Below are 26117 nucleotides of genomic sequence, written 5' to 3'. Positions count from 1 at the left end.
TGCTAAAAAGTCACAGAAAATATAACAATAAGGAAGAAAGAATAGCAAATAAGAACAGCAAATTATTCTGAATTAGAAAACAAAATACGAAAATATTGAAAAAATAACAGTACAAATAATGCTAGGAATTTTTTTCCCTTCATATTCTTTTAAAATAAAGGAAAAAAATTGTTAAACCATTTTTATTTCGAAAAAAAACAAAATTTTAGTTAAATAAGAGTACACATAAATTATTATTGTAACGATTTGTTTCACTCATTCTGCTTCTCTCTCTCTCTCTCTCACACAATTTCTACTAAAATAGTAAAATTTTCAAAACGATTCGATTATTTTACTGTTTTATTCCAGTTCAGTTTTGTTTTTGAGAAAATGCGGTTGATCTTCAATACAAATCATGCTATAGTTGAAGGTTATTTTATTCCTGAATTATTTTATACCTTTAAAAATAAATTCCATATGCATATTATACTAATAGCCTTTATAACCTTTAATTTAATAGCAGAGTGAGCGAAAAAGAAAGGCAAAAATCTAAAAGATGAAAAAGAAAAAAAAATACAAATGAATGACGACAATATAAGGAAATTGTGAAAACTTTAATCGAGCATAAAATTACATTTTGTCAAATTTTCCCGTCATGTGGAATCAATGTTGCAATAAAAAATAGTTTTTCACAATTTTTATTATTTGATTTCTTCTTACTCTTTTTACTGCTTTATGGAGCTATTTTGAAAAAAAAAATTTATTTTCTTTCATCTTTATTATTTTCAGCGACAACAATGGCGAAAATTTAATGTACATTCTTTTTTGGCTCATTTTGGGAATTTTTTCTTTGTACTCGTACATTCGAATATAATATTTTAATGTTGATGACGGTAAAATGGTATTCAGGTGAAAAGTATTTGGGTCATGATTTTTACAATCAAATTTATTATAAAAAAAAAAAAGTTTATTGTATTTTATAATATAAAGCGTATGAATTTTAAAATTGTTTATTTAAATGTTTTAGAGAGAAGAATTTATTCCTAATGCTTTTAACCCTTTTAGATTCTAGTGTACTCCAGTTTTCACATCAATGTGGTATTTAAAATATGTAATTGAATTTAAACAAATGCAAAACTGCTTAATAATTTTGGAAAATAAATGCGAATTGAAAGATGAAGGTAAATCGTAAGTTTAATTTTACTTAGGACGACGATTCAATTTTGATAAACGTTGAATGAAATGAAGGGGTTAATAATTTCTTCAGATCAGAAACAAAAAAGGATTTTATTTTTTAATATTTTGGTAAGAAAACATTTTCTAACAATGTTACAAATGCAATTTAATATATGGGATGCAAAGCAAAAATCATATTTTTTATGAAACGAAGACTTTGTAGAAAAATATTTTCAAGAAAAATTTTTCATTTTATTCATTGCTTTTTTATTAAAAGTAAACGTTGCCAAATAATTTCGTATTTATTTTATTTCTATTGTAAATATAACTTATGTATATGTTTATTCACGGTAGCATTTATTATACAAGATTTGTGAATTTATTGTGTGTTTATGATCTCATATTTCCAAATACTATTAAATTTCACATTGTTTATTCGATATTGCAAAATTATTTTTTTCTGAAAATTACCGAATTTTATTTTGAATTAAATTGTTAGAATGCTTTTAAAAACAATAACTGAAGTGCGTAGTTAAAACAAGAATAAAAGTATTGCCATTTGGTATTGATTTGAAGAACCAAGAATTCAAATGACAAAACTTAATTTACTCGATTTTTTTTAAATTTTAACAGGTACCTAGGAATTTTCAATTTTTTGTATTCGTTTTCTTACTTTTACTGTACACATTTGGTAAGAAATAACGGTCTAAGGCATATATATGGCATGCTATATGACAATTCTCAAGTTTAGTTGTTTGTCCGTCTGCCCCAACGATAACTCAAAAGTTAATTGAGTTCATTGATTTTAGTTCACTAAAAATTCGCAAATTGTTCATTATAATAAATGTATATGTTTGAAGCAATGTTTGGGACACCTATATCATACAACTTAAAAAGTTATTTTGCAATATTTCAGAAACCACTAAAGCTACAGCTAAAACTAAAAACGGGAATTAAAGGGGTGCTCGAGTTCATCAGGAGGTTGGGTCTCAAGCAGGTATTTTAGGACATGCCTCGCACCCAGAGGAGGGAACAATAGGTCCTTATACGCAGTCGCGGTGCACTGTTTCCTCGATTGTACAAATCTACTCTATTTTCGTATTAATGTTAAATTTTTCTAAGCTGCACTGAATCTTTACTAAATAAAATTCGTTTAGAAAAATAATCTTTTCCTTTCATATTGAATTTAAAATTTTTTTGAATACTTGAGAAAATCAAAAGTAACATCAAATTTCAAACATGAAAAAAAAGAATCGCATTACATCGCAATTGTTTTAATTTTTTATAATTGTTGCAGTCTAATTTGGACTTTAATTTTTGAAAAATTTTATTATTATTAAAAAGTTTTAATTAAAATTAAAATAAAAGAAAAGTTTTTTACTTTATCTTTTATTTTGTATTCTTTTTTTTCTCTATTTAATCCCAGCAATTGTAAATTTTGTTAAATTTTTCTTGAATAATTTTTTATTGTAATTAAAAGTGTACAGAAAAAGACTCGGTATTGTAATATTGTAATCGGTTCAACATAACGCTGTAATTCCGAGAAATATTTTGTGTTAAATTAGAATGTTCATATTGGCGCAATATTATAGAATCTAGTCGAGAGTAACGTTCAAGGTTCTATAAATTTATTCTTTTAATATTTAATTCTATTTGCTATTGAAACTCTTACAGTATTAATGACCCCCATGTTGCAAAATTTGTTTTAATTGAGTTGAATACTTATTTCTTAATACTCTGCACGCCATTCCGAGTTGTAATTCTACCAGAGGAAATATAAATAAAATTTCAAACACAATATGACTAAATTTTTAATATTAATTGATTACAATAAACATCTGTCTAGAGTAAATGCATGCAACGCCAGACAATGAATTAAATTTTTTCCTTAAAATAAGCTTTTAAGTTTTTATAACTATGATGCTTTTAAAGTAAAAAAATAAAATTTATTAGCACAGTATAGTGTATATGAATCCTTTCTCTTAATTTTTATATCCTTTACACATTTCAATTACACAATTAACATTAAAAGAATCCTCTTTTCTTTACACACTATTCTTCTATATATACTGTAAAAATAACATGAAAACTTTTATAATAAAAGAAATTAGCAGAAATATCCTTTATATAAAAATTTTCACTTTTTTTTCAAAATAACCCTTGGTTTTATGTTGCTGTTCATTTAAAAATTTTATAGTTTTTTATCAATTCAAAGTTGTTATTACAGAAGCTCTTGTAATAATAACGAAAGAAAAAAAGAAACGCAAGGGTAGAATAAATTTAAAAACATTAGTGCCATTAAATTTAATGTTAGCATGGATTGATCTTAATTAACTTTGCAATTTATTTTTTTATTGACCGTCTAATAAAAATTTTCTTATTTAGTTTTAAAAGATTTATGGGTAACCATAAATAATATCTCGAAAGAGCCAATAATGACAACGGTAATAATTTTTGTTTTTTTTTTGTCCAAAGGTAAGTGTGCAATTAAATTGAAATTTACATGACGTATTGCGTTTTTAATGAAAGTGACATCATTTCTTAAAGTGTTGTGATATTAACTGACATATTATTAAATGAAGACTCTCTCTATAAAAACTCTCATATGTAATTATTCATTCGTAAGCTTTGCCTGCTCGTTGTGTCTGCTTATGAAAAAACTTAGAAAATTCTCGCAAATTTGTCAAAATTTCTATGAAATATTATTAAAATTTGACATTTATTTTCTGTTGACGGATTCTCTCCCAATTTGCGGATGTCACTTTTCCTCAGTGTTCCTTACACCGACTATCTGAGCAGATAATTCTCATCAGAGTGATTTTATAAAAATTTTGCAAGTATTGATAGAATCAGCTTACGGTTGCAACTTTATTTGTAAGTGAGAGAGCGTAAATTTTAAATTATAATTTTATTCTCCTATATTTTCTCAAATTTCAAATTTTTAAAGTTTTGTAAAGAATGACAATATGAAGGCAATATGAAAATTTTTTTTCAATATAAAGTCAATGAAAGGTGAGTTTATTGTGTGTATCTGTAAGAAGTGTTTGTACATCTAAAAGTTTAAGAGGGAAATTTCAAACTTATGATCGTAAATTTAAATTTAATATTTCAAATTGCATATTTTTTCTTAAAATTATATAAAATCATTTATCAGTTCATATCATATCATCATAAATATGTAATATAAAAATGGTGTTAACAAAATTATTAATCAATATCGTTTTTATAGCTCGCATCTTTTATGACAAAATAAAATTTCGAATGAATTCTATAGAATTTTGTTGACTGTCTAGACTTAGATAATACCAATAAAATATACATATGTATATATGTATTGTATTTCTATATTACATACATATATGTATGGGTATACGAAAATCTATAAATCATAAGTATACAATAAGATCGTAAAAAAATTTGATTTTCGAAATAAATTGTTTAATATGAAAGACAATTCAATAAATAAACCAATTTATAAATTTTTTTTTCGTATACAATTTGGAAAATAAGAAACAAATCTATGCACATTTTAATATACAAAGAATTGTTGGCAAACATTTTTATGGTATTGTATGTCTACACTTATTGTCATCGTTGTTATTTATGGCATAATTATATTTAGGATTCTTACAACAAAGACATGATTTAATGCTACATATAACTGTCGTATGAAATAAGAGTTCTAAGCATATTATAAAGGTTTTACAGCTCCCAAGGTGAATATTATAAGAAAACGAGTTTTCCGAAAGATTTTCATAATTAAAATTAAAAGAAATTATAAACTTGAATGATTATGGTTAGCATAAATTGCAATTATTTATCTTATGTATCGCTCACATGAGATAAATGTCACAACTTTGATCACATCAGCAATGATGATGAAAAATTATTTGAACACAATTCAAATTTCAACCTAGTTATCCTATTTTTAGATTTTATTCAAATATTCATGACTTCAAAATGAGCAATTCTTACTTTCATTATTCAATTACATTATTGAATACATCCTCTTGTCTCAGATTAGAATCATCATTAGGATTGAGATTAACAATATATTCAGTAAATTATACCAAATATTACTTCATTCCTGTTTTTTCACTCTTTATTTTGTCCTATAATCTACCGAAAACAGGCATGTTTTAATAAAATGATTTATGATTTATTATTATTAAAATAAAGGACCGTAAAAAAAATTGAAAATATTGTAAACCCAAAGGAAGGACTAGAATAAAATTTCATTTCTTTGGCAAATCGCCACTTTATGATTTTATTAATGGAAACATTGATAATGAATTCGGAAAATGTTTTTAAGTAGATGTTAAAATTTTTTTTTGTACTCTGTAGGAATGAATAAGGGTGTGCGTTGTACATGATATAATAATGTAATCCTTACGATAATAGCTTTTGCTTTCAGAACTTTTAGGGTATAGATACTATAGGTTAAAATTCTAAGTATCCCATAGAAAATGTATATATGAATTTTTAATTTATAAAAAACATTTTAAGTTGAAAAACTGGTTGATTTTGGCATTCGAAATAATTATTGAAGAAACAACTTCCATTACAAATTTTAGTGCCATAATTAATTGAAAAATTCAATTATAATCGGTCTCTATTAAATCTTTGTTGAACAAAATGCGAACAAGTCGAATGCAATACTCAAGTAACAAAGAATGCCAGAAACTGTAAGGTAAAGTTTCCACCATTCTATACTGAATCATAAAACATATTTGTAATCCCACACAAGTGATTAAAATTTTCTGTTCTGAATCTGCGTCAACTTCATGCGACATTTCTCGCGTCCCATTTGCCTTCATGCTTAAGTTATTGAAGAGCTTATGCGTATAGTTTGTAAAAGAAACGGTCTTCCTCGGCATATGTGTAAAACATAACCTCAATTTTTTTGACATAACCATTTTTGTTTTTATATTTAATTTTTTTTTTATTTTTCAAATGACAATTTAATAAAAAGCCATTGAAACTATTGCAATTAAGTACCAAATTCACTATGAAAACACGATCCACTTACTGTAAATAAGAAATATTATTTCCATTCAAGTAATGTATGTAGTTGCTTAGTTTAGTTTACTCATGAATAGTTAGTTTTGATTACTCATGAATAGTTCGAACATGTAAATGGTTTGAACTCATGTTTCAAAAATTCCTGAAAATGTATAAAATTTAGCACCATTGCCAGAAGTATTTTAAGGAGATAAACACGCAAAAATGATTTCCAGTTTAAATTTTCAAGGGAGGAAAAACTCGGACTCTCAATTCTTTAAATAAACAAATAAATTTAATGTTGATTTAAATTTTAGGAATGTTTCAAATTCCAAGAAACAAACGATACAAAATTTTCACTTATCAACTCTGTTGGGCATTTCAAATACAAACTGTAGTACACAAGAATAATTAAATCACTTTAATTTATTTCAATACAAAATGCTATAAGTATCTTATCACAACAGTATACATTCAGAACGTTTTATATAAGCATTGTGTACAAAAATGCAAATTATGAAAAGATTTTCTGCTTTCAGATCTGGAAAAGAATTCACCGGATTCTCAGTATTTAAAAACATTCGCAATGTACACAAACTGATTTCGTATTAATATTTAAATGCAAATATATTGTGTGTGTATAAATAAAGCTGAACAATAGTATTGCATTCTTGTAAAATTTATGAAGACAATATTCTGTTTTTGTTATTAATAGATAATAGTTGCTGTATACACATTTGTAAGGCCCTAACGCAATAGGCATTTGTTAGTAATCTAAAAAACGCAATCATCAGAACAAATTATATGCATTTTGGTTTAACAATAATTTTTTTATTAATCTTTTGTTTTCTCATACGGCTAGTACTTTGTTTTCTTAAAACAGAAATACCAAAATAGAATGGAATTTATGTAATTGAAATTGCATAAATTTTGGCTGAATTACAAGTAGATTATGATAACTGGGGAATAATATTATTTTTTGTAAATGTTAGGAATCAAATAAGCAACTTTTATTTGAAAAATAAAAGTTTAATAAATGTTTTTTTGTCTTCTGTTTAAATTCTTTGGAATTTAATGGAAAATAAAATGTAGGACTTGATTTGTAAAATGGTTGGTTAACTGGTTAACTTCTATTGTTTGATAATGTTGTGGTTCACAAATGGTATTTTAATCCCCGAAAAACAATATGTTGATGAGAGAATTAGCAAATATGAAAGTATTTAGGAATTTTAAAGGTTTAAATTTTATTCAAGAATTGGTTTTAACAATTTCGAATTTCATTTAGCAACAATGTGTAGGTTAAATGTAATGGGGGCTTTCAAACACATTTACAATAATACAAGATGCACTTAGATTTTTTTAATTTTAAGACACAACCTATTATATTTACAAATTTCATCTAACCGGTAAGGAATCAGTTTATAAAATTAATTAAATAATATCAAATCAGAATTTAGTAAGATGTCGAAAATTTGAAAGCAATATAGATTCAAGACCTCTTGAAGGTTGCTAATCAGAATTTCAGCTTATAACTACAAATTTATTTTAATGGATTTATAATTCAACTGTATGTAAGACTTTAATAGTAATTAGTTCGCAAAAAATAGTGAAATTTACGAAACTTATTCTTACTGGTAGCAAGATTTAATTTGGTAATTTTTAACAAATAAGGGTTCGGCTCAACAAACAGCATTCTTCCTGCTGAATGATTTTCCTTCCAAATTTTCTTTACTTACTACTGAACGCTGGAGGTAAAGAATATTTGACTGTCATTGGTGCTTCCTCGTCGAGGGAATAATTTATTTACCCGATATAAAATTTCTATTGATACTGACTCACTTCGAATAGTGCTTTAACTATTTACACTTTCGTAAAATAATTGTGTTTTATTTGATTGGATGAGATTTTTAAGTTAAAACTCAATAATTACAGCCTTAGTAAAGGATAAATGAAATTATATCCTTTAAATATCCTGTTTTCAAAAAATTTCAACAAAAAAATGAAATAATGTTAACATAAAATTAAAAATTCACCAGTTTCATTTGCGTAAAAAAATTTTATGATAGCACAAAGTTCTTCCATTAATTTTTTTTTTTCTGAAATTTTCACAAAAAAAATTTATTTAAAAATAATTTTAAATTGAGCTGGAATTTTTCTCACGAAAAGGTCCAATAACATTCTTTTGTTATGATTTCCTTTTATTTTTTAAAAAATATTCAATTATGCCCATATGAGAATAATCAATACTTTTTTTTTCCCCCCATTCAATTTTTCCGACTAAACTTTCAACTAAAATAAATTTCAAAACCAAATTACAATGCTTTATTTCACAAAGGGAAAGGAAAATACTATCAGGAATACATGCATTTTGCATGTGAATTCGCATAATTAATTGGAAATGGTTTTTTTTCCCCATAAAATATTGAATTTAACAGTTCTGTGAAATTAAAATAACCCTTATATAGTATATTTAATTCAATCTCGACAACATTTACATAAAAATAAATTTTCTTTAAAAAAAAAACTCGCAACGATAGTGCTCTAATAATGTTAAGTTTTCCCTTTAATATTACGTATGAGGGAATATAGCACATCCTTCTATTCTTAAACCACATATATTCAAGCTGGTTATACAGACAACATAATAGTCTTCGAATATGAAGTCATAAATATTTCCAGTATCGTATCGTGTTTATTGTACTCATAAGATTGCAGAGTGTCTCATTATACAATGTACCTGAAGAGGCGAAACCTTTATATTTTTAGCCAGCACCTTTTACATTTCTTACGTTTAAGGTATTTTATTTATGACTTGTTATTTGAATATTTTTAAATCTCACAAGTGGAGCCTTATTTCATGGAAATACATATGAGCATTTTCCCTTTCTTCTAAGAATTTCCAAAAAACAAAAATTTATAAAATTTCATCAATCGAAAAATTTATTAAAATTATTTTAAAAATTCCGAAATAGCTACTAAGAAAAACAAAGATAAATTGTTGAAAATATTATTAGGTAAGTTGAAGTGCTCTTGAAGACAATCGAAATTGCCAAATAAATTTAAAAATATAAAAGAGGGAGTGAAAATTTTGCAGCGAAAATCTCAAAATGTAACAAATGAATTCTGAAAAAACGTCTTTTACGATTTCAGTTTTCAATAATGAAGTTTTGTAGACAATAGAAGGAGAGAAACAGTAATTCGAATGTATATTCGAGGAAGAATTCTAAACACTACGACAAAATTCCACGTTTATTGTTGATTGTCTGTTTTATGGTAGTAGATCAAATTCTCTAGTTTTGAAATTTGGAATAACAACGTTAGAGAATAACAGGAATGAATTCTCCAATATTGACTCCATTTTCCCCAAATACAAGAAACAACAAACTTTGATTTTCATGCACTTATTGGTACACCCTTTGCATACAGTCGTATTAATTTAATGCATTCCATTAAGTTCTTTTTTATCTTCATATTCACAAAAGAGAAAAAAAATATCAAATTATGTTCAGAATTTTTAATAAACGGATTTCTTTTTTCTTTAGTTGTGTTTAATGTGAAAAATTCCATAAAAAAAATGTAAAAATTATTTTATTTTTACGTTGACGACCCACAAACCTTGATTTGGAAAAAAAAAAACATTTTTTTTTTGTTCATTTAGTTGCTTTCTTTAAACTTGAAAAAAAAATTATTTGAAAATTAATGATCGAAAATGACCTTTCAAAATGGGAAATAAGCAAGGACAATTGTAAAAACGAAAAATATCCTGCTAGTCTAGTTTTATAATTATATAATGTGCGTGTATGTCTACTTTTATGTCTGTAAATTGGTAGGTTGTGTAGTGTTCTAATTAAACTTGTAGTCAAATTTATATGTTTTCAAAATTCAAAATGTTAGGCTAAAAAATATTTGCTTCTTCCTCTTTATTATAAATTTTTTTAGAATATTTTTAATGCATTATTAATATAAAATGAACTCATTCATTTAAATCTGTCGATTCGTCGGTCAGTCATCCGATTTTCTATTGGCCTACTTGTCAAACTTCTATACTTTTTAAAGGGTAAATTCAATTTATCCAAAATATTAGTTTACGTCTTATCTCCGCGTTCTGTCAAATACTAAATTTTCCAGAACGTGGATTTTCTAAATTCAAAAAGAGTTAAATTTTGACATTTAACACCGTCACTGTGTTAAAGTTCATAGCGTTAGCAAAGTTTGCCCCATTCCACTATCATCTCAACATAATAAGAGATTTTAGTGACAAGTAAAATTTACAAGAAGTCATTATTATATAAGGAGGTCATTATGACTATATGGGAAAAAAATTTCCTTTATTTTAATCTATTAGGTATGGTTTTTTTAGGTTGACGCGGAAGCAATTAGGTCAGGTAGAACCGTTGTGATAACACAGGATCTCCATATACCCAACCTCATTTGAAGCAGTGCAGATATAAAAATATATCGGTTTAAATCCCTGGCATTTATATTCACTAGGCTCGTGACTCACAAAAAGGAATATGATCCAAGAAACACCTTTGCGTGCCAAAGCTGAGCATGGGTACTGAAGAGGAGCCATTATTCCTCATTCTCCTCATCACAGCAGTTCCACCATAGATCATTAGCGGGATGTCCCACCCTCTTCGTATTTCGTATTCGGTAATCAGGAAGTGCCCGGAACTAGTTTAGGCCAAATTTGCCTGATCGCGCCGCATTTCGTTTCATTTTCCTACCTACTGTTAATTTTCTCTATTTCTGCATTCGGTTTCAACAGCTTGCACGTACTCAGAGGTATCCCCTTGGCCTCCTTTTCAGGGAGAACCCCGAAAGTACTTCCATGCGTTACGAGTTCTATTTTAAACTGCTAAACTTTTAATATTTTTTCTCTAATTTTTTAATTTTACTTTATCAATAAAGCCTACAATAATTGCTAAGAAAAACTACCGACAGTTTGCTTTTAAGGAAAATGTTTTTATTTCCGAACCATTAAATTTTACCAAACCTTCATTTATTTTCTTTGATTTTGTTTTCTAACTGCTCATGCCATTTTCTTAGTTTTCTTAGTTCAACAAGAATTTCTTTTGAGCATGGAATTCTTCTGATTTTTATAGTCTTATTTTAATGACAGATGTATAAGAAAGGAAAGTAGGAAACATCCTTTTTTATACATTTTATTTTATAAATTAGACATTTGACCTAAAAATACTTTTACAATTTTTGTTACATAGGATGAAAAATTAAATTTAACGTAAGATTGTGATTCATTAGAAGACGTAACTAATTTATTTAAGGACATAATCATCCACATTTTATTTATTATTTTCTTTTAGACTCCTGCCCATACATCAAAAGTGAATTACGTGGGATTGATTTAGGATAGAAAAGACGTGGGATTGATTTTTCCAAATGAAAAAAATTTTCTTACAGATAATTGAAACGTCATTTTATCACTTAATTTTTTATTATTATTTTTTGTTTTTCATGTTTCATTTATTTGTCAAAAATATTTCATGAAACGAATACGATGGGAAATGTAATTTGTAGCTGTGTCTTTTGAATGATGATTAAGATATTGATCGTAAACAGAGAATTTCAATACAGAGAGCAAATTACCGACAATTTCTTCATACAAAAATAAAATTTTTCTGAAGTTCAGTTAGTGGAGCGTCCATTGGAAAAGCAGTAGATCAAGCACTCACTTAAAATTTGAATAGAAAAATTTTTTAATTTCTTGACTTGTGCTTTGGATTACGTTATCCATCTGTTTTGCAGTTGCATGAAAAAATTTTCGTTGTTTATTTCAAATTGTCTAATATTTTAGATTATGAGAATATGTTTAGTATGATTCTCGATACGAAGCGCTAAGTGTAATATTTAATTTATAATCGAATATCACATTTGCGATCGCATGTCAAGAGCCTGTGACAGTTGCTCTCATTTCTATAAGAACGTCAAAAATGTCTCAAGATAATTGAATTTTATAAGAAAACTCTTTCAACTTTAATAAAGATATCTAAACGTAATGCAATTATAATTGAATTTATTACATATTCTGATAAAAAAATAACAAATCTCAGTTGAATCGTAAATTTATTATACAATCTACATTTACTTATTTAGAGGGAAGGTTATAAATTAACAAATCGTAGGGATGAAAATTCAATTTTGTGCAAAGGTTTCGACAAGGGCTACGTCACGCTTCCGAGCTTATTACTAGATGAACGATTCCAATAGGTACACCTAAAAGCCTAAACTACAACCAAAATTTCTAGCAAAGATAATCAGACAATATTAAATAGGGGTGAGTAAGCGGTTTAGATATTGTTCGAAAATTAAAAAAGCCTGAACCCAACAGGAATAATAAAAATATAGAGTATTTATTTTTCAATGAACTTAATTTCTAATATTACTTTTAATTGGATTTACGCGTTCCACCACCATAGGGGTGCAATCTCCAATAGACTCTTAGAATATTTTAAACAATTCCAACCATTTTAGACTATCGGCAAACCATTTAAAATAATAGCAATTTGGTTATTAATTTAATTATTGAAATTTCCCTAAAAGAATTTAATTAAAACCAAAAAATAAAACTTAAAAATACAATTAGCTTTTCAATTTATGAATTCTTGAGTTTTCGTCTACAGGAAGAAGAGAGAAGCAATCTTTGTTCTCTCATAATTCTCAATAATTAAATATCTTTTAAGTTTTTTTTTTTAGGTCATATTTTAATTAGAACATATAAAAATAATCGTAGACAATTTAAATAATTTTTTTTTCCCTAAATAAGTAATTATTAATTTTAAAATTTAATAAAATAATGTCCTGTCAAAGGGATTCAGAATAATAAATTTCTCTCTTCTTCTCTCTCGTTTCTCTTGTGTGCCTTTACACAAAAAAAATTCTTTCATATTTTAATCATCGTAATTATAATGAAGAAATGATGATGAAATCATCATTAAAATGTCCCAAACTATAGATGTCCTTTTCTCTACCAATTTCCATTTCAGTATCTTGTTAAAATGAAGAAGAAAAAAAAATAAAATTGAAAAGAAAAACAATTTTTTTTTGCTTTTAATTTTCCTCTACATTTTCTTCATTTGAAAAATCGGGCGAATTATGAAAAAATAAAAATTTAAAATAGCAGAAAAAAAATGTGAAAATTTATGGAAAAAGTTAAATTTTTTCGTTATGGAAACCTTTAAAATGGTACCAGCAGCAGCACAACAGTTATAAAAGATGATAAAAAGTCACTGTGAACATTTTTTATTTACTCTTTGTTAATATATTTTCAAAGAAAGAACAAGAAATATGCTGAAACTTGTTAATTTTAATTTGTTCGTCTGTCACTTTACCCGCGGATTGAAAAATTTTCTACATTCTGTACAGTGTAAAGTTCACATTTTGAAACAAAACACATTTTGTTGTTAGACTTTTTTTCTATTCAGGCATTTGCAATCTCTTTTCACAATTTTTAACCTTCGTCAAAAAAAAAATTTGGTGCTAATGACTTATCATGAGAAAAATATAAATTTTATAAGAATGTAAGTGCTGAGTCATATTTTATTTTGTTTGCATGGTCAAAAAATCATGTCCAACTTTCTAGTTCCACAGCCGTCTCACAACCACAACATCAATCATCTTTTAAACGTTTGCAACGTCTTCATCGGGCATGTTTTATATAAAATGTTTGGTCAACAGGCCACATTTGATGAGGTCTTCCTTAATTACAACATAAAAATAAATGGTCGTGTCAATCAATTAATTCAAGAAGTGATACTTTGTTTTCAATTGGAGACGATAATCGACTACCCCGACATTAGTTGATTGACAAAAATTCTCAAAATTGATCATGAACCGGATAATTTCTTCAAAGAGATTTCAGTGTCGCAAACAAAATTTTTATAGGTTTAACTTCCAATGAAACTCAAACCATAAACTTATTATTGGAAGCTTCACACGAGTACCAAACATATATTGTGGCAATATTCGCCTAAATAAACTATAATAGTCAAAGTTTACTAAATTATCGAAATATTTGTATTCTCCCAGCAGATCTTAATATATGTAGCTATTAGCTAAAACAAAAACCATATTATTTTCTCAGGAAAATTCCTACTCTTCAAACTCATTTGTTTGTGAAGACTCTTTTTGTATGTTGTGAATAAAATATTGTTAAAGCTTCCTGTCGACTTTATTTTACTTTTTCTCTTTCTTTTTACCAATACATTATTACACAATATTATATATGAGTTTCTCTATGTTAAGTCATTTATATACAGCTAAAATATTTTATGAATCGCTGATTCTAATCAGTTCCAGACTGATAATTTATACAACTGTGATATGCGACTGAGTATATTAAATTAGAGTATATTAAGTATATTAAGCCTATATATATATATTAAATGTAAACCAGTGTGTATATTGTTACACTACCAACATATTTTATATCAGATAAAATATTTCTACGTTGATTTTTCTCTTAATTAAATTTAATTTAATTTTTAAAGACACTACAAATATTCTAATGTTATTTTATAAGAAAGGAGAATATTTTAATAGCAATAATTTATATACGGTTAATGTTATAACTGCGTCAAGTCGGGGCTCCCCTATTATTTTCACCTACTATTATTATTGTTTTATTAAATTTTATTAAATTTTCACGAATGTCATTATAAATGAAATTAAAAGATTGTAAATTTTAATACTTTAAATCAGATTGCTAGAATAAAATATTTTAAATATTTCTTCGAAAAAATAAGAATATTATAAATTTTTTTTTTATAAATGATTTTCGAAACATTTGCGATTATGTCGAATATTAAAAAAAAAAATATTAAAGATATTAAATTTTTTCTTAGAAAAATAAAGAATAAAAATTGATTTTATTGTACAACGTTTTCAAGGCTGAAATTCAATAATTTTAACGCTTACTATTGATTTTTTCGCTTAAATGAATAAAAAAAATGTACATGGAGAAAATTTGATTTTTTTTCTATTTTCAATAATATTTTCAATACAAAAAAAATTATTTGATTTAAAAAATGAACATTGAAACAATAGAGCTATTGAAATTAAAATAGAAGATTGCATAAAACATTCATACATCACACGTTAACGATATTTTTCAACAATAGCTACTCAAATGAAATTTTATGAATAAAAGAGAAGAAGAGAAGAGGAAGGTGCTTCTATTTAAGATGTCAGTTGTTGAGTCTATCATAAATAGAAAATTTTATTCGACATAAACACTGACAGGAAATTTTCAACTTGTTTCATAGCAACGTTACCATTCTTTCAATTGATTATATGGAGATACAGTTACGCAAATTGGAAAATATATTGACACGACAGCAAAATTTCAGGCGCTTCATCTATTTGGTAGAAAAATTAAAAATTTGGCTTGATTAGGTCATATAAATAATATATGATGCAAATCATATATTATTTGCTGTTATGACATTAATTTGCCTGTCTATTTTCGAATCTGTTTCTAATGTATTAAACCGAAAATAATATTAAAATTTCACTGTTATGACAGTGATTAAAGAATCTTATATTAAAATATTGTGAGAGGAAAATCAATCCGATTTAGAAATTATTTAAGAATAATATTTAAAAATCAAAAACAGAAGAACAAATTTCCTTCAAGTTGATAAAACCATCTTAAGTGTAAAAAAGTTTAATAAAATTTTTCAACAATAAATTTGGGAGCGGGGAGCTCCATTTGTTGCCTTCTTTCTTAAATGTTCTTGACAAACAAATTAAATTTTGTGATGATTAAAACTTTCAAAATTTTTAAAGGAAAGCATTCAAAGTTCAAACAATTATTTAAAAGATTTCATTCAGTTTTTATAATAAAATCAATTAAGATCAATTCTTTTAAGTTATTCCAAAAATTACCGTCACTTGCAATATATTTAATTATACGCAAATTCAAATTAGAAATCTTATGTTTTTTTTGTAATTGAAGATCTAAAATAATTAAACAAAACATGAAAAACTCTTTCATTATGTAGAAGATCTTTGATAATTATTTCAAGTCTTAATTATTGCATTTTTATGACTTTGTCCTTTAGAATGCACAAATATAATTTATTTAATTTTTTTTTTCTCCCAATGCTTTCCCTTTGCTTCAATTTAAAAAAGTAAAAAGGAAAATTTTTTTATTAAAAACTTTTCATAATGATTTCAAATGTTCCCAGTGTTTGATGTCCTTGTATAATAATAATAATCTGGCTATTTGAAAGAAATTTTTGTTTTGAATTTTTCTTTTAAAAAATGAAAAAAAAAAGAAGAAAAAAACGGAAGTGAGAAAAGTTAAGAAAATTTACGAATTGCAAGGCTGAAAATAATTAACACCCTTTTTGTTTTTAGATTCCTTTTGTGTTCATATTTTATAGTTTCACACTTTCATTCACACCCAGCAGAATTCAATTCAAATAATTGAAATATGTCAAATTTTTAAATTTCCTTTTAGCAGTAAAATAAATAATTAACGATTTGGATTCTATATATATAAGGGTAATTATGAGCCGGGACCTACATTTCTGCATGTTAAGTATCCTATGTGACCCTTAAAATTAGTGAGCTGATGAAAATTGTAGATCTTGCCAGATAGAAACTGTGCTGCCATTAGTGTAGAATTAAACCAACTTATTCCGTCTTCGTTAATCAAAGCCGTGTCATCTCTTATAAACAATTTGCTCAAGTTTGCTCAAGCTTCAAGCATTGTCGCTTACTATGAATCGCAATTTATTCTTACCCAAATACCCATCTTACCCCAATTAATCAAATTTCTCAATTCTTTCTGCCTCTTGACCGCATCTTTTCCATCCATTCCCTTAGTTAGTTATACAAAACGATATGATAAAAGATACCTAGTATCTCTTCTTGAGTAGATCTAGGGACTGAGATATGCAAAGAAGGCTCATGCTCTTTTTTAGAATATCTAAACGATATCCATATCATTTTTTATCAAGCTCACTCATTCCAACACAGAATCACATAGCTTCACTTCTTAAAATTGTCTCAAAACGGAAGATAGTGAATATTAATTAATTGTTTCGATGGCCGCCTGACTGTTGCAAAATCGGAAAATGTCCATAAGTGCCAAGTATTTTTGTAATTGGAAATTGTTTAGAAATTAAAATTTTTTGTAATTTAAAGAGGTTTTTTTCCTGTACAATATTAATGTTCGTATTTTAAACTTGATCCAGTATGGTTGTAAATTAAATCAATTTACTATATTCCATGAACCTAAAAATTCCTACTGCAAATAACGAAAGAAAAAGAACTGGAAAAAGTGATTTCTATAGAAAAAATTTCAACTATAAAATTGAAAAAAGAAAATTTTCTTGTTTTTTAAAATTTCAAATATTAATTAAGATACAAAAGTGAAAAATTTGTGTTTGTGTACACATACATACATATGTCTGCATATACGAAAAGCATATACGTCTACTGGCATAAAAAACAAATTCTGACTATAAGAAAATGCCAAAAGGAAAAGAAAATCATGAATTTGACCAGAAAAATTTCATACTTTTGCATATAGGAAGAAAAAAGCCTCCCAGTCATTTTATTTTTTCAGATAAAAGTGAACATAGTTTTATTTGAAAATTTTTATTAAAAAATTTTTTCATGTTGAATTTTAGGCATTTCATGAAATTAACATTTAGGTTTCAAGAGTATACAGTTAAAACTTTTAGTACAATTTCAAAATGAACGAGAATAGATATAGTTGACAGTGTTAACTCTGTGGTACCCGTACGAATAAATGATTTTGTATCCTAATTGCTCTATATATGAGACCATACCTTCTCAAAGATTTTAATCAAAAATGATGGCTACATAACGAAATTCATTAGTTCAAAATTTCAGATGTGTAGCTTCAATAGTTTCCGAACTACTTAACCTAAACTTGAACTTAGATTTAAACCTTAGGTTAAACCTTCTGAACTACCTAACCTAAATTTTGAACTTAGGTTATGATTCAAATAACTTATGAAGTTGTAAGACAGCTACCACAAGCAGTCTGGAAATTTTAACAACTTTTACTAAGCATAACAGCATTATATGGAATATTTACTTGTGCAAATTTTCAAAACTGTACCCTAAATGGCAGATTTCTGAGATGGCAGATATCACAAGCACTCATGACATTTCAGCAACGAATAAAGCTTTTAAATTGCAAAATTTCAGTACTATAGGTTGAACAGTTTTTAAGATATTGCCAAATAACTTTTCAAATTGTATGACAGCTATCTGAAGGAGCCAAGCAATTTCAAAGACTTTTGCCAAATTGCGAAAATTCAATACCATAGTTTCTAGAATTCCTGAGATATAGCCAAATAAAGTGGAAGTTGTATGCAAGCTAATCGAACCAGTACCCCGGTCATATCCAATTTGAATCGGGTTTTGGAAATCATTTGTGATAATTTGGAAAACTTAGCTCTATTAGTTCTTCAGCTTTGCGCCGGACATTCGGACGGACGAACCTACAAACAGACGAACGAGACGGATGGATGGACGAACAGGCGTGGCGACTCAGAATTCGACGTTGATCAAAAACAGAAACTCGAATCTATATCTCAAAACATTATTTTTCTTAGCGTTACAAATGGTAAGTAAATTTAGTATACCCTTCGAATATACGTTCGTACAGGTATAAAAAAAGAAAATTGTAAAAATCTTTAAGATTTAACGATAATTTTGTTCATAATTTCCACAGAATTTTATTATTTAATTTTAAGTCGTGGATCAACAATTCTATAATGAACCGACATGAGTATTCAAAAATTTTTCTCCTTAAAAAAGTTCTTTAATAAGTTTTTTTTTATTAAATAATGCCACACGAGTCTTCAATTTTTAGCTTTGAAAAAAAAATATTAATTTTTTCGCAATTAATTAAGTGGTCTATTGTAATTTTATTACAAATATTTTTTCCCTGCTTATCGTATGTGATCGAAATAGTCTTACAGTTTCAATATGAATCTAATGCAGTTTTCGGAATTGGAAAGACGCATCTAATAGTATACGAAACCTTTAATGAAAATAAGACGATCACCGATAATTGTTGTATGATGAAGACGTCGAACATTTTTATATTGGAAGTTCGATTACTCAAATTGGCAACAAACCTACGAAAAGCCTATGCATGAGTTTATACAAATTGAATAAAGAATCAAACGTTTGCTCTTTACATAATCTCGACAAATTTATGCTACGCGTTTGGTTCTGGAAGAAGTTCTAAATTGAGCGACTTTGGGAGTCTCGAAAATTTTTTAGAAATGGGTTTTTCATTTCATGTTGTCAAATGTAAAATTTTTTTAGAACAACACCAGTCTGTTACTGATGAGCTTGTCCTTCTCGCACGACCTGCGGGCAAACCATTGAAAAATCAGGGATAATTCGATACGTTCAAATTCCTTGTTGCTACTAATCTTTCACTTTGATCATTAATATTCTTAGCATTACTCTAATTTAGAATAGCAATATAAAATTTATTTATAAATTCCGACATATTTCAAAAATTTCTTGAAAACTTCAATTAATTTTTTGTACAAAAATAAAAGTAAATTATTTTCTTATTTTAAAACAATTTAGAATTACCTAGAATTTCTTAAAATCAAATTATTTTTAGCGATAATAAAAAAAATATCCTGAATTCATGCTCGCATATGACCTTCTTTTGAATAAAGAATTTTCAATTTCAAGTTTTCAAAAAAAAAAAATAATTTTAAAAATTATTGAATCTAGGATGAAAAGATTTTTTCACAACGGACAGCAGTAGTCAAATCGTTATTAACAGAAATTGAGAAAAAAGAAAATTATAATTTTCATTGTAATTTTCGAGAAGTAGAAAAGAAAAATTTTTTACCTTAAGTCTTCCTTAAAAAAAATTAAATTCAGAAAGAAAATTTAAGAGAACAGAAAATTTAGGTTTATTAAGGTATTTTTCATGGCAACATTCAAAAGAGAAGGAGGATGAGGAGGAAGAGAAGGAGGCAACCTTCTTTCAATAATTTACGAGTGTAAATTTTTCTCTCATTTCTTTTATATCGTCTATATTTGTTTCGAATCTCGATTATTATTCGTAAATTGTTTTATTTCGTCAGTTCAAAAAAAAAACAACGAAAACTTCGATTAAACTTCATAAAAATATACAGCACAATATAATGAAGGATAATAGAAATGTATAACAAAGGACTTTTTTTGCCTCTATCAACTGCCATTCTTCCCTTCTCTATGTTCGTACGTCAAAACCTCTCAAAAGCTTTCCAACATCAATAATTTTTTGTATTTTACGAGTATATTTTTCTCTTATTTTTTCTCTTTTTAATTCTTTTGTGCTCATTTTCGTCTCATTTGAAGTGTACACAATATTTTATGGGCAGCTAATAAAAAGGAATGAAGCGGCCATAACCCAAAACGCATAAATATGGTATCCTTTTGTCTAGATCCCTTTTATTATTTAATGTAATTCTATATATTTTATTAAGGATGAAAAAAAGATTATAGTAATTTTGTAGTTTTTTTTTTTTTGTTTTTCATTCAATCTAATGGTTTTATCTATTGCAGACTAATATAAAATATTAAAAAAAAAAAAAAATTCTTTTCTCTCTTTCTGTGTATTTGTAAATCTCTTCGAAACCATTAATTCGAAACATAAGGACCATAAAATACATTTTAATTTGTCTTCTGCTAATAAAAACCGCTACCACAAGAAGAAAAACAAAAAGAAAAATCATAAAATGAATGAAAATTCTTATCTGAAATCTAAGCGTAAAAATCGCGTTGATTTATGAAGTGGAAAAAATTAGATTCCAACCTGTAGAATAATAATTCTTAAGTAGAAGGAGAATTAAGATGAACGTTTTATCGCGATTAGATAGAGTTACAAATTAGTTTTTGATATTTTCAGAAAACAAAAAAAAAGACAGAAGAAATTTAGAAATTATTGGATTTGAAATTTTCTCATTGAACAATAGAACACCTGAGTTGCATATTAAAAATTGATTAATGAAGGTTTTAATATTCTGGCAACCATATCGTGTTATTCGATTCTGAAAGATATACCAACAAACGACGTTCAGAAAACACAATTAATTTCATAATATTTGAATATTGAGAATACATTGATGTGTGGATTTATGAATATATGGCGGTCCCAATAATAATCAAAAAATATTGAGAAGATTATGACAACACAATCACTCAGGTACGCCAAATCCCATCATTACTGGTTGTCGTTTCTTATTCCATGTACAAAATCTATAAAACCGCGACACAAATTTGTGATTACAACAAAAGTGAATTATAAATCAAAAATATTTTATGTCCGTCATTCTAAAATAGTTTTCGCATACATTCACAGCAGAGAATAGAAATTCGGTAATAAATTTTGCTATTAAATTCAACTTCTAATGAATTCAGACATGTTAACGTAAAATTAACACTTAAAATGAGAAACACTTAACTTTTCCTCATTCTCTTCAAAAATTAACGATTCATATAAAAAAGGAGAATTTATAATGGAAAATTTTCGATAAATGATTGTTTTTTTTTACACCTAATTTCCTAGAATACCTTCATCATTTTATTCTATTATACCCATAGCCAGATACTTTACTATTTTCGAATGCAATCAAAAAGAAATTTCCCTACTCAAACGCATTGTTCTCTTAGCTCAACTTTAAATATTAAAAATCTCTTGAAAATATTCAATTTGTTATTAGTTGGTATTCTTTTGTCCTTCAGAATTCATGTATTAAGATTCTTTTAAGAAATTTTCCTCTACCAATAAAAAGAAACCCAAAATAAAATAAACTCTTTAAATAAATATTTTTTAAATAAAAGAAAAAGGATAATAGAGAAGAAAAATTACGATAAAATTCACGATAAACTTTTAAATATTTTTTTGTTTTATTTTAGGGAACTGCTGAAAATTGTGAAAACAAAATTTTTTATGCTTAAACCGATATAGGAATTTGTGAGAATATCTAGTGACAACCACGTAAAGAAAACTCAAGACTTTATTCAGAGAAGATTGTCGACTCTGGAGCTATCTGGTGATATTAGATCTGGGTGATTGAGATATCTGGACGTCATATGATGAGATAGAACTAAATAAAGAAAAAAAGATCTTTGACCCACAAGAAAAAGTTTCTGGGAAATTGCGTCATAACAGCAACCCAATTAAGAGCAGTCAATCTTTATAAGATAATTAATTAACAGTACAGGCATCGAAACACGTTTTAAGGGTGATAAACAGTACAAAGATTCATAACACATTCATTCTTTGGGTAACTCTGCACGGTTCCTTATATCGCAAACTATCAGAACCGCATCAATTTTTGAATGAAATAAAAATTGTATATGATTTTCATTTTTTCGACTGGTTAAAGCAATGGGCAAATTTATTTAGCAACTGCTTCATTACAACATCTTGTAGAATAATTTTAGTCCAGTTTAAATTCAAAAAAAATTTCGATGCGTTACCTAAAACACATATATTTTCGAACAATAACTCAATTTTGAATTTTTCCAGTTTATTAAAGTAAAATTTACTGTACAATTTAACTAGGTCACCAGGAAAATTGCAAGTCTATTTGCAAGAATTTTTAAACGCTCCATATATGTGTATGCTTTATATACATACATACATAGGTATTTAAAGTTTGTAGGGTAAAAATTTGTTAAAAAATCTTTAATATACACAAAGATAATCTCAATATAACCGTTGTTCATACACTGAAAAAAAAAAAAATAAATAAATTCGCCTCCGACCACATATTAAATTTTTATAAAAAATTCGTTACAAATAAAATGGCGTATTGTTATTGGGATTTTAAAATATGTTGGAAAAAAAACAAACAGCAAAAAAAATAAAAATTCTGCTTTAAAACATTGAACATCTAAAAGGACTTTTTAAATTTTTTTTTCTATCCCCTTATGCTCCATTATTATATTTATCACAGCCAATAGCTTTGGGGACTATAGGCAAACTAAAGACATTATTATAAAGTCAATAAAAATTATATTTATTATTCTCTTATGCGTACAAAGGCAAATATAGATATTCTGAAGATGTTATAAGGGTAAAAATTATTCAATAAATTGATTTTCAATTAATCGGAAAATTTCTGTTTTTGAAACATAGAAAAATAATAAAAGAGACTGTTAAAAAATTGTTTTCTTGAACAATACTTTAGTAAGCGAAAAATCAAATGCTTGAATTATTTATAACTTCCTATTTTTTATACATATTGTAGTTATCAGGATTTATCGAAAAGAATTTCAAAAATTTCAGCAAACACAATATAAACTACTAAACAGGATGATGTATGCAAAGCTACATGAAAATATATAAGACCAAGTTGCATAAAGGAAGATGTAACGCAATAAAAAAAAAGTTGAAAATTTTTTAAAAAAATTTCCAGCATTTTAACCCAAACTTCGTATTTAAGCCACTCTTACTCGAAAACGACTAGGCTAATCTCAAATATTGATGTTGCCGTTTCATGGACCACTCTAGTATCATTAGCTTCGAAATTGTAATGGATATTTGAGAAATAGACTATTTTCAATCTGAATCTGAATTTTAGCTCCTCCCATGGATCCTTGAAGGAATCCATGCTAATCAGACCACACTAATCCTAGTTTTGAACGATTTTGATTATTAAAATTTAATTGTTACAAAAAGTTTACTGGACAAGTGTTTTCAATTTTGAATTAAAACATTATTACATTTCTCAATTCTACAAATACGGTTTGTCTTGAAACTTCCCAACTAAAAAGAGTTCGTAGGGAAATTTGCTCCTTCTTGTTTATATTACTTTATAAATCGGGAATAATAATTTCTGAAATTCTTTTCCTTTAATTAATTCAAATATGGAATAAAATATTTTTACACTATTATGTATAATTACTCTAAGAAAGAAGTCATAAAGAATTCCAAGCAGTAAAACTTGACTTACATGAATCAATTCTGGTACAAGAATTTTATAAAATTTTGGCTGAAATATTTTAAATACATATGTATATTTTTTACAAACAATTGAACATACCTGGCCGTCACCATCTCTATCTGCTTTTGATCGTAAACCTTCCCAAATTCTTAACATAATATCATGTGTTTCTGCATTTTTTGGATGTCCTGATCCCCAGCCTCTTAAGGAACATACTTTCTATAAAATATTAAAAAAAAATTTTATTATATTTTGAAAATATTAAAAATAAATTTAATATTTCTTACTTCAATAGCCAATTTGAAATCATCTAAGTCGATCTCTCCGCTTTGATTGACATCTTTATAGAAAAAAAAGAAGTGAAAATTTTAATTTTTAATTAAATTTTTATACTATATTTTAATTTTTGAAATTGACATTAAAAGAAAATGACAGTCAAAATTTTTTTTTTTTTAAAAAAGTGCGTACTCATCAAATGAAACATAAATGAGTAAGAGTGTAGAAAGAATTTTTAAAGAGAGCGGAAGGTATAATTATATACCTATACAGACAGGAGAATAACATGTTATACTGTTCGATTAACATGTTATAGAATATTGGATTCGCACTACATTAAGCTGTTTACATTTGACAGTAAAATTGTTTTGGTAACATTTTGTTTATTGAAAATTTTGAAAGAATATTTTTGTATACTGAAATATTATTAGACTTCAATTTACTAAAAATTATTATGAAATTCAATTTTTTTTTAATTTTTTTGAAGTTTCTTTCAAAATTTCCTTTGATTTGAGAAAAAACCCCAAAAATAGTTCATTCACAATGGGAAAAAATGTTTCAGTTTGACAATTCTAGAACAATATGTTATTCGTTGTATTGGGAAAAGGGCATAAGAAACAAAAAATCTACTCATTGCCAGAATGAAATTCAAGCCTTCAAACTTTAGTGTACTTGCATTGCCTTCGTGTCATCAATATACCATAAAAAACTTTTGAGTATTACAAAACCTCATCTGTAAACGTACATAATATGGAATAATAAATATAATGCTCTTAGCACCTGCATCCGTTTATTAATTCTGTTAAAATGTGAAAGTACATGAATAAATAATTACAAAACTAACCATTTAAAATTCCTTTTTCCGTGCAAAAGCTCAAAAACTTTTTTATAAAATCCTTTAATTTCACATATGATGAAATTGACCGTTTACTTGCATTAAAATATCTAATGAGAAACTCTAATGAGATTTTTCTATCATATGCGATTATTGATACGAAACGATGGATACAAAATTTACAATCATTCACATAGAATCAGGATATCCGCTCTACATATGTATGTTTGGTGTTTAAATATACATTAACAATGCATGTGCACGTATGTGGACACGCAAAAAAAACTGTGAACAAAGGTGTGTATTTTTTGTAGATGGTTGTTAGTTTCACATTTTTTTTTAATGTGGTCATTCAGTATAGGAAATGAAAGAAATTTAAAAAAAATAATTTTTTTAACGCTATATGCACTATTAGATCACATTTAATTTATTATAATGAATAAAGAATAAAAAATAGAATTTATTATAAAGCGAGATTTGAATTTTTAGAAAAGTTGACATAAATTGGTTAAATTAGTTAACAAAATTTCAGGTATCAAAGTTTTGTTTAAAATTGAATTGAACAAAATATAAAAATTTGCTGTTCTAAAAGTATTTTAAAGTTTCATATAATTGCTAAAAGCTCTCATGTAAGGTATTTTAAATTGGTGATGAAGCAGTTGACCTGCTACAAAACTGCAATAAACCGAACACGATCTATACCGAAATTATTATTTTAAAACCTATATGGCAGTTAAAGCTACAGCAGAATTCTTGGGTAGCGGTGGAGTATTACAAGAACTCTTTATGATTACAATGACTTGGTCTAAAAACCTGACTCTTCTGAGACTTCTTTTTCAATTTTCCACCTAAATTTTTTATTAAAATCTAAAATTTAG

General features: G+C 26.7%; 1 protein-coding gene across 1 annotated transcript in view; it reads right to left on the bottom strand.

Moving 5' to 3' along the window:
- Positions 1 to 26117, bottom strand: part of LOC129612105 (calexcitin-1) — a 137531-nt gene that overhangs the window by 39748 nt on the left and 71666 nt on the right. Inside the window, exons 3-4 of the mRNA XM_055525609.1 lie at positions 24416 to 24468; positions 24228 to 24347 (exon numbers count right to left, since the gene is read on the bottom strand). Of these exons, the coding sequence (XP_055381584.1) occupies positions 24228 to 24347; positions 24416 to 24468 (173 nt within the window). The remainder of the gene's footprint in view (positions 1 to 24227; positions 24348 to 24415; positions 24469 to 26117) is intronic.

This window comes from Condylostylus longicornis, unplaced genomic scaffold (genome assembly GCF_029603195.1).
Source record: "Condylostylus longicornis isolate FDR11 unplaced genomic scaffold, ASM2960319v2 ptg000055l, whole genome shotgun sequence".
In the NCBI taxonomy this organism is placed as follows: domain Eukaryota; kingdom Metazoa; phylum Arthropoda; class Insecta; order Diptera; family Dolichopodidae; genus Condylostylus; species Condylostylus longicornis.
The sequence above is the reverse complement of the archived record's forward strand: the minus strand, read 5'-3'. Positions and strand labels throughout refer to the sequence as shown.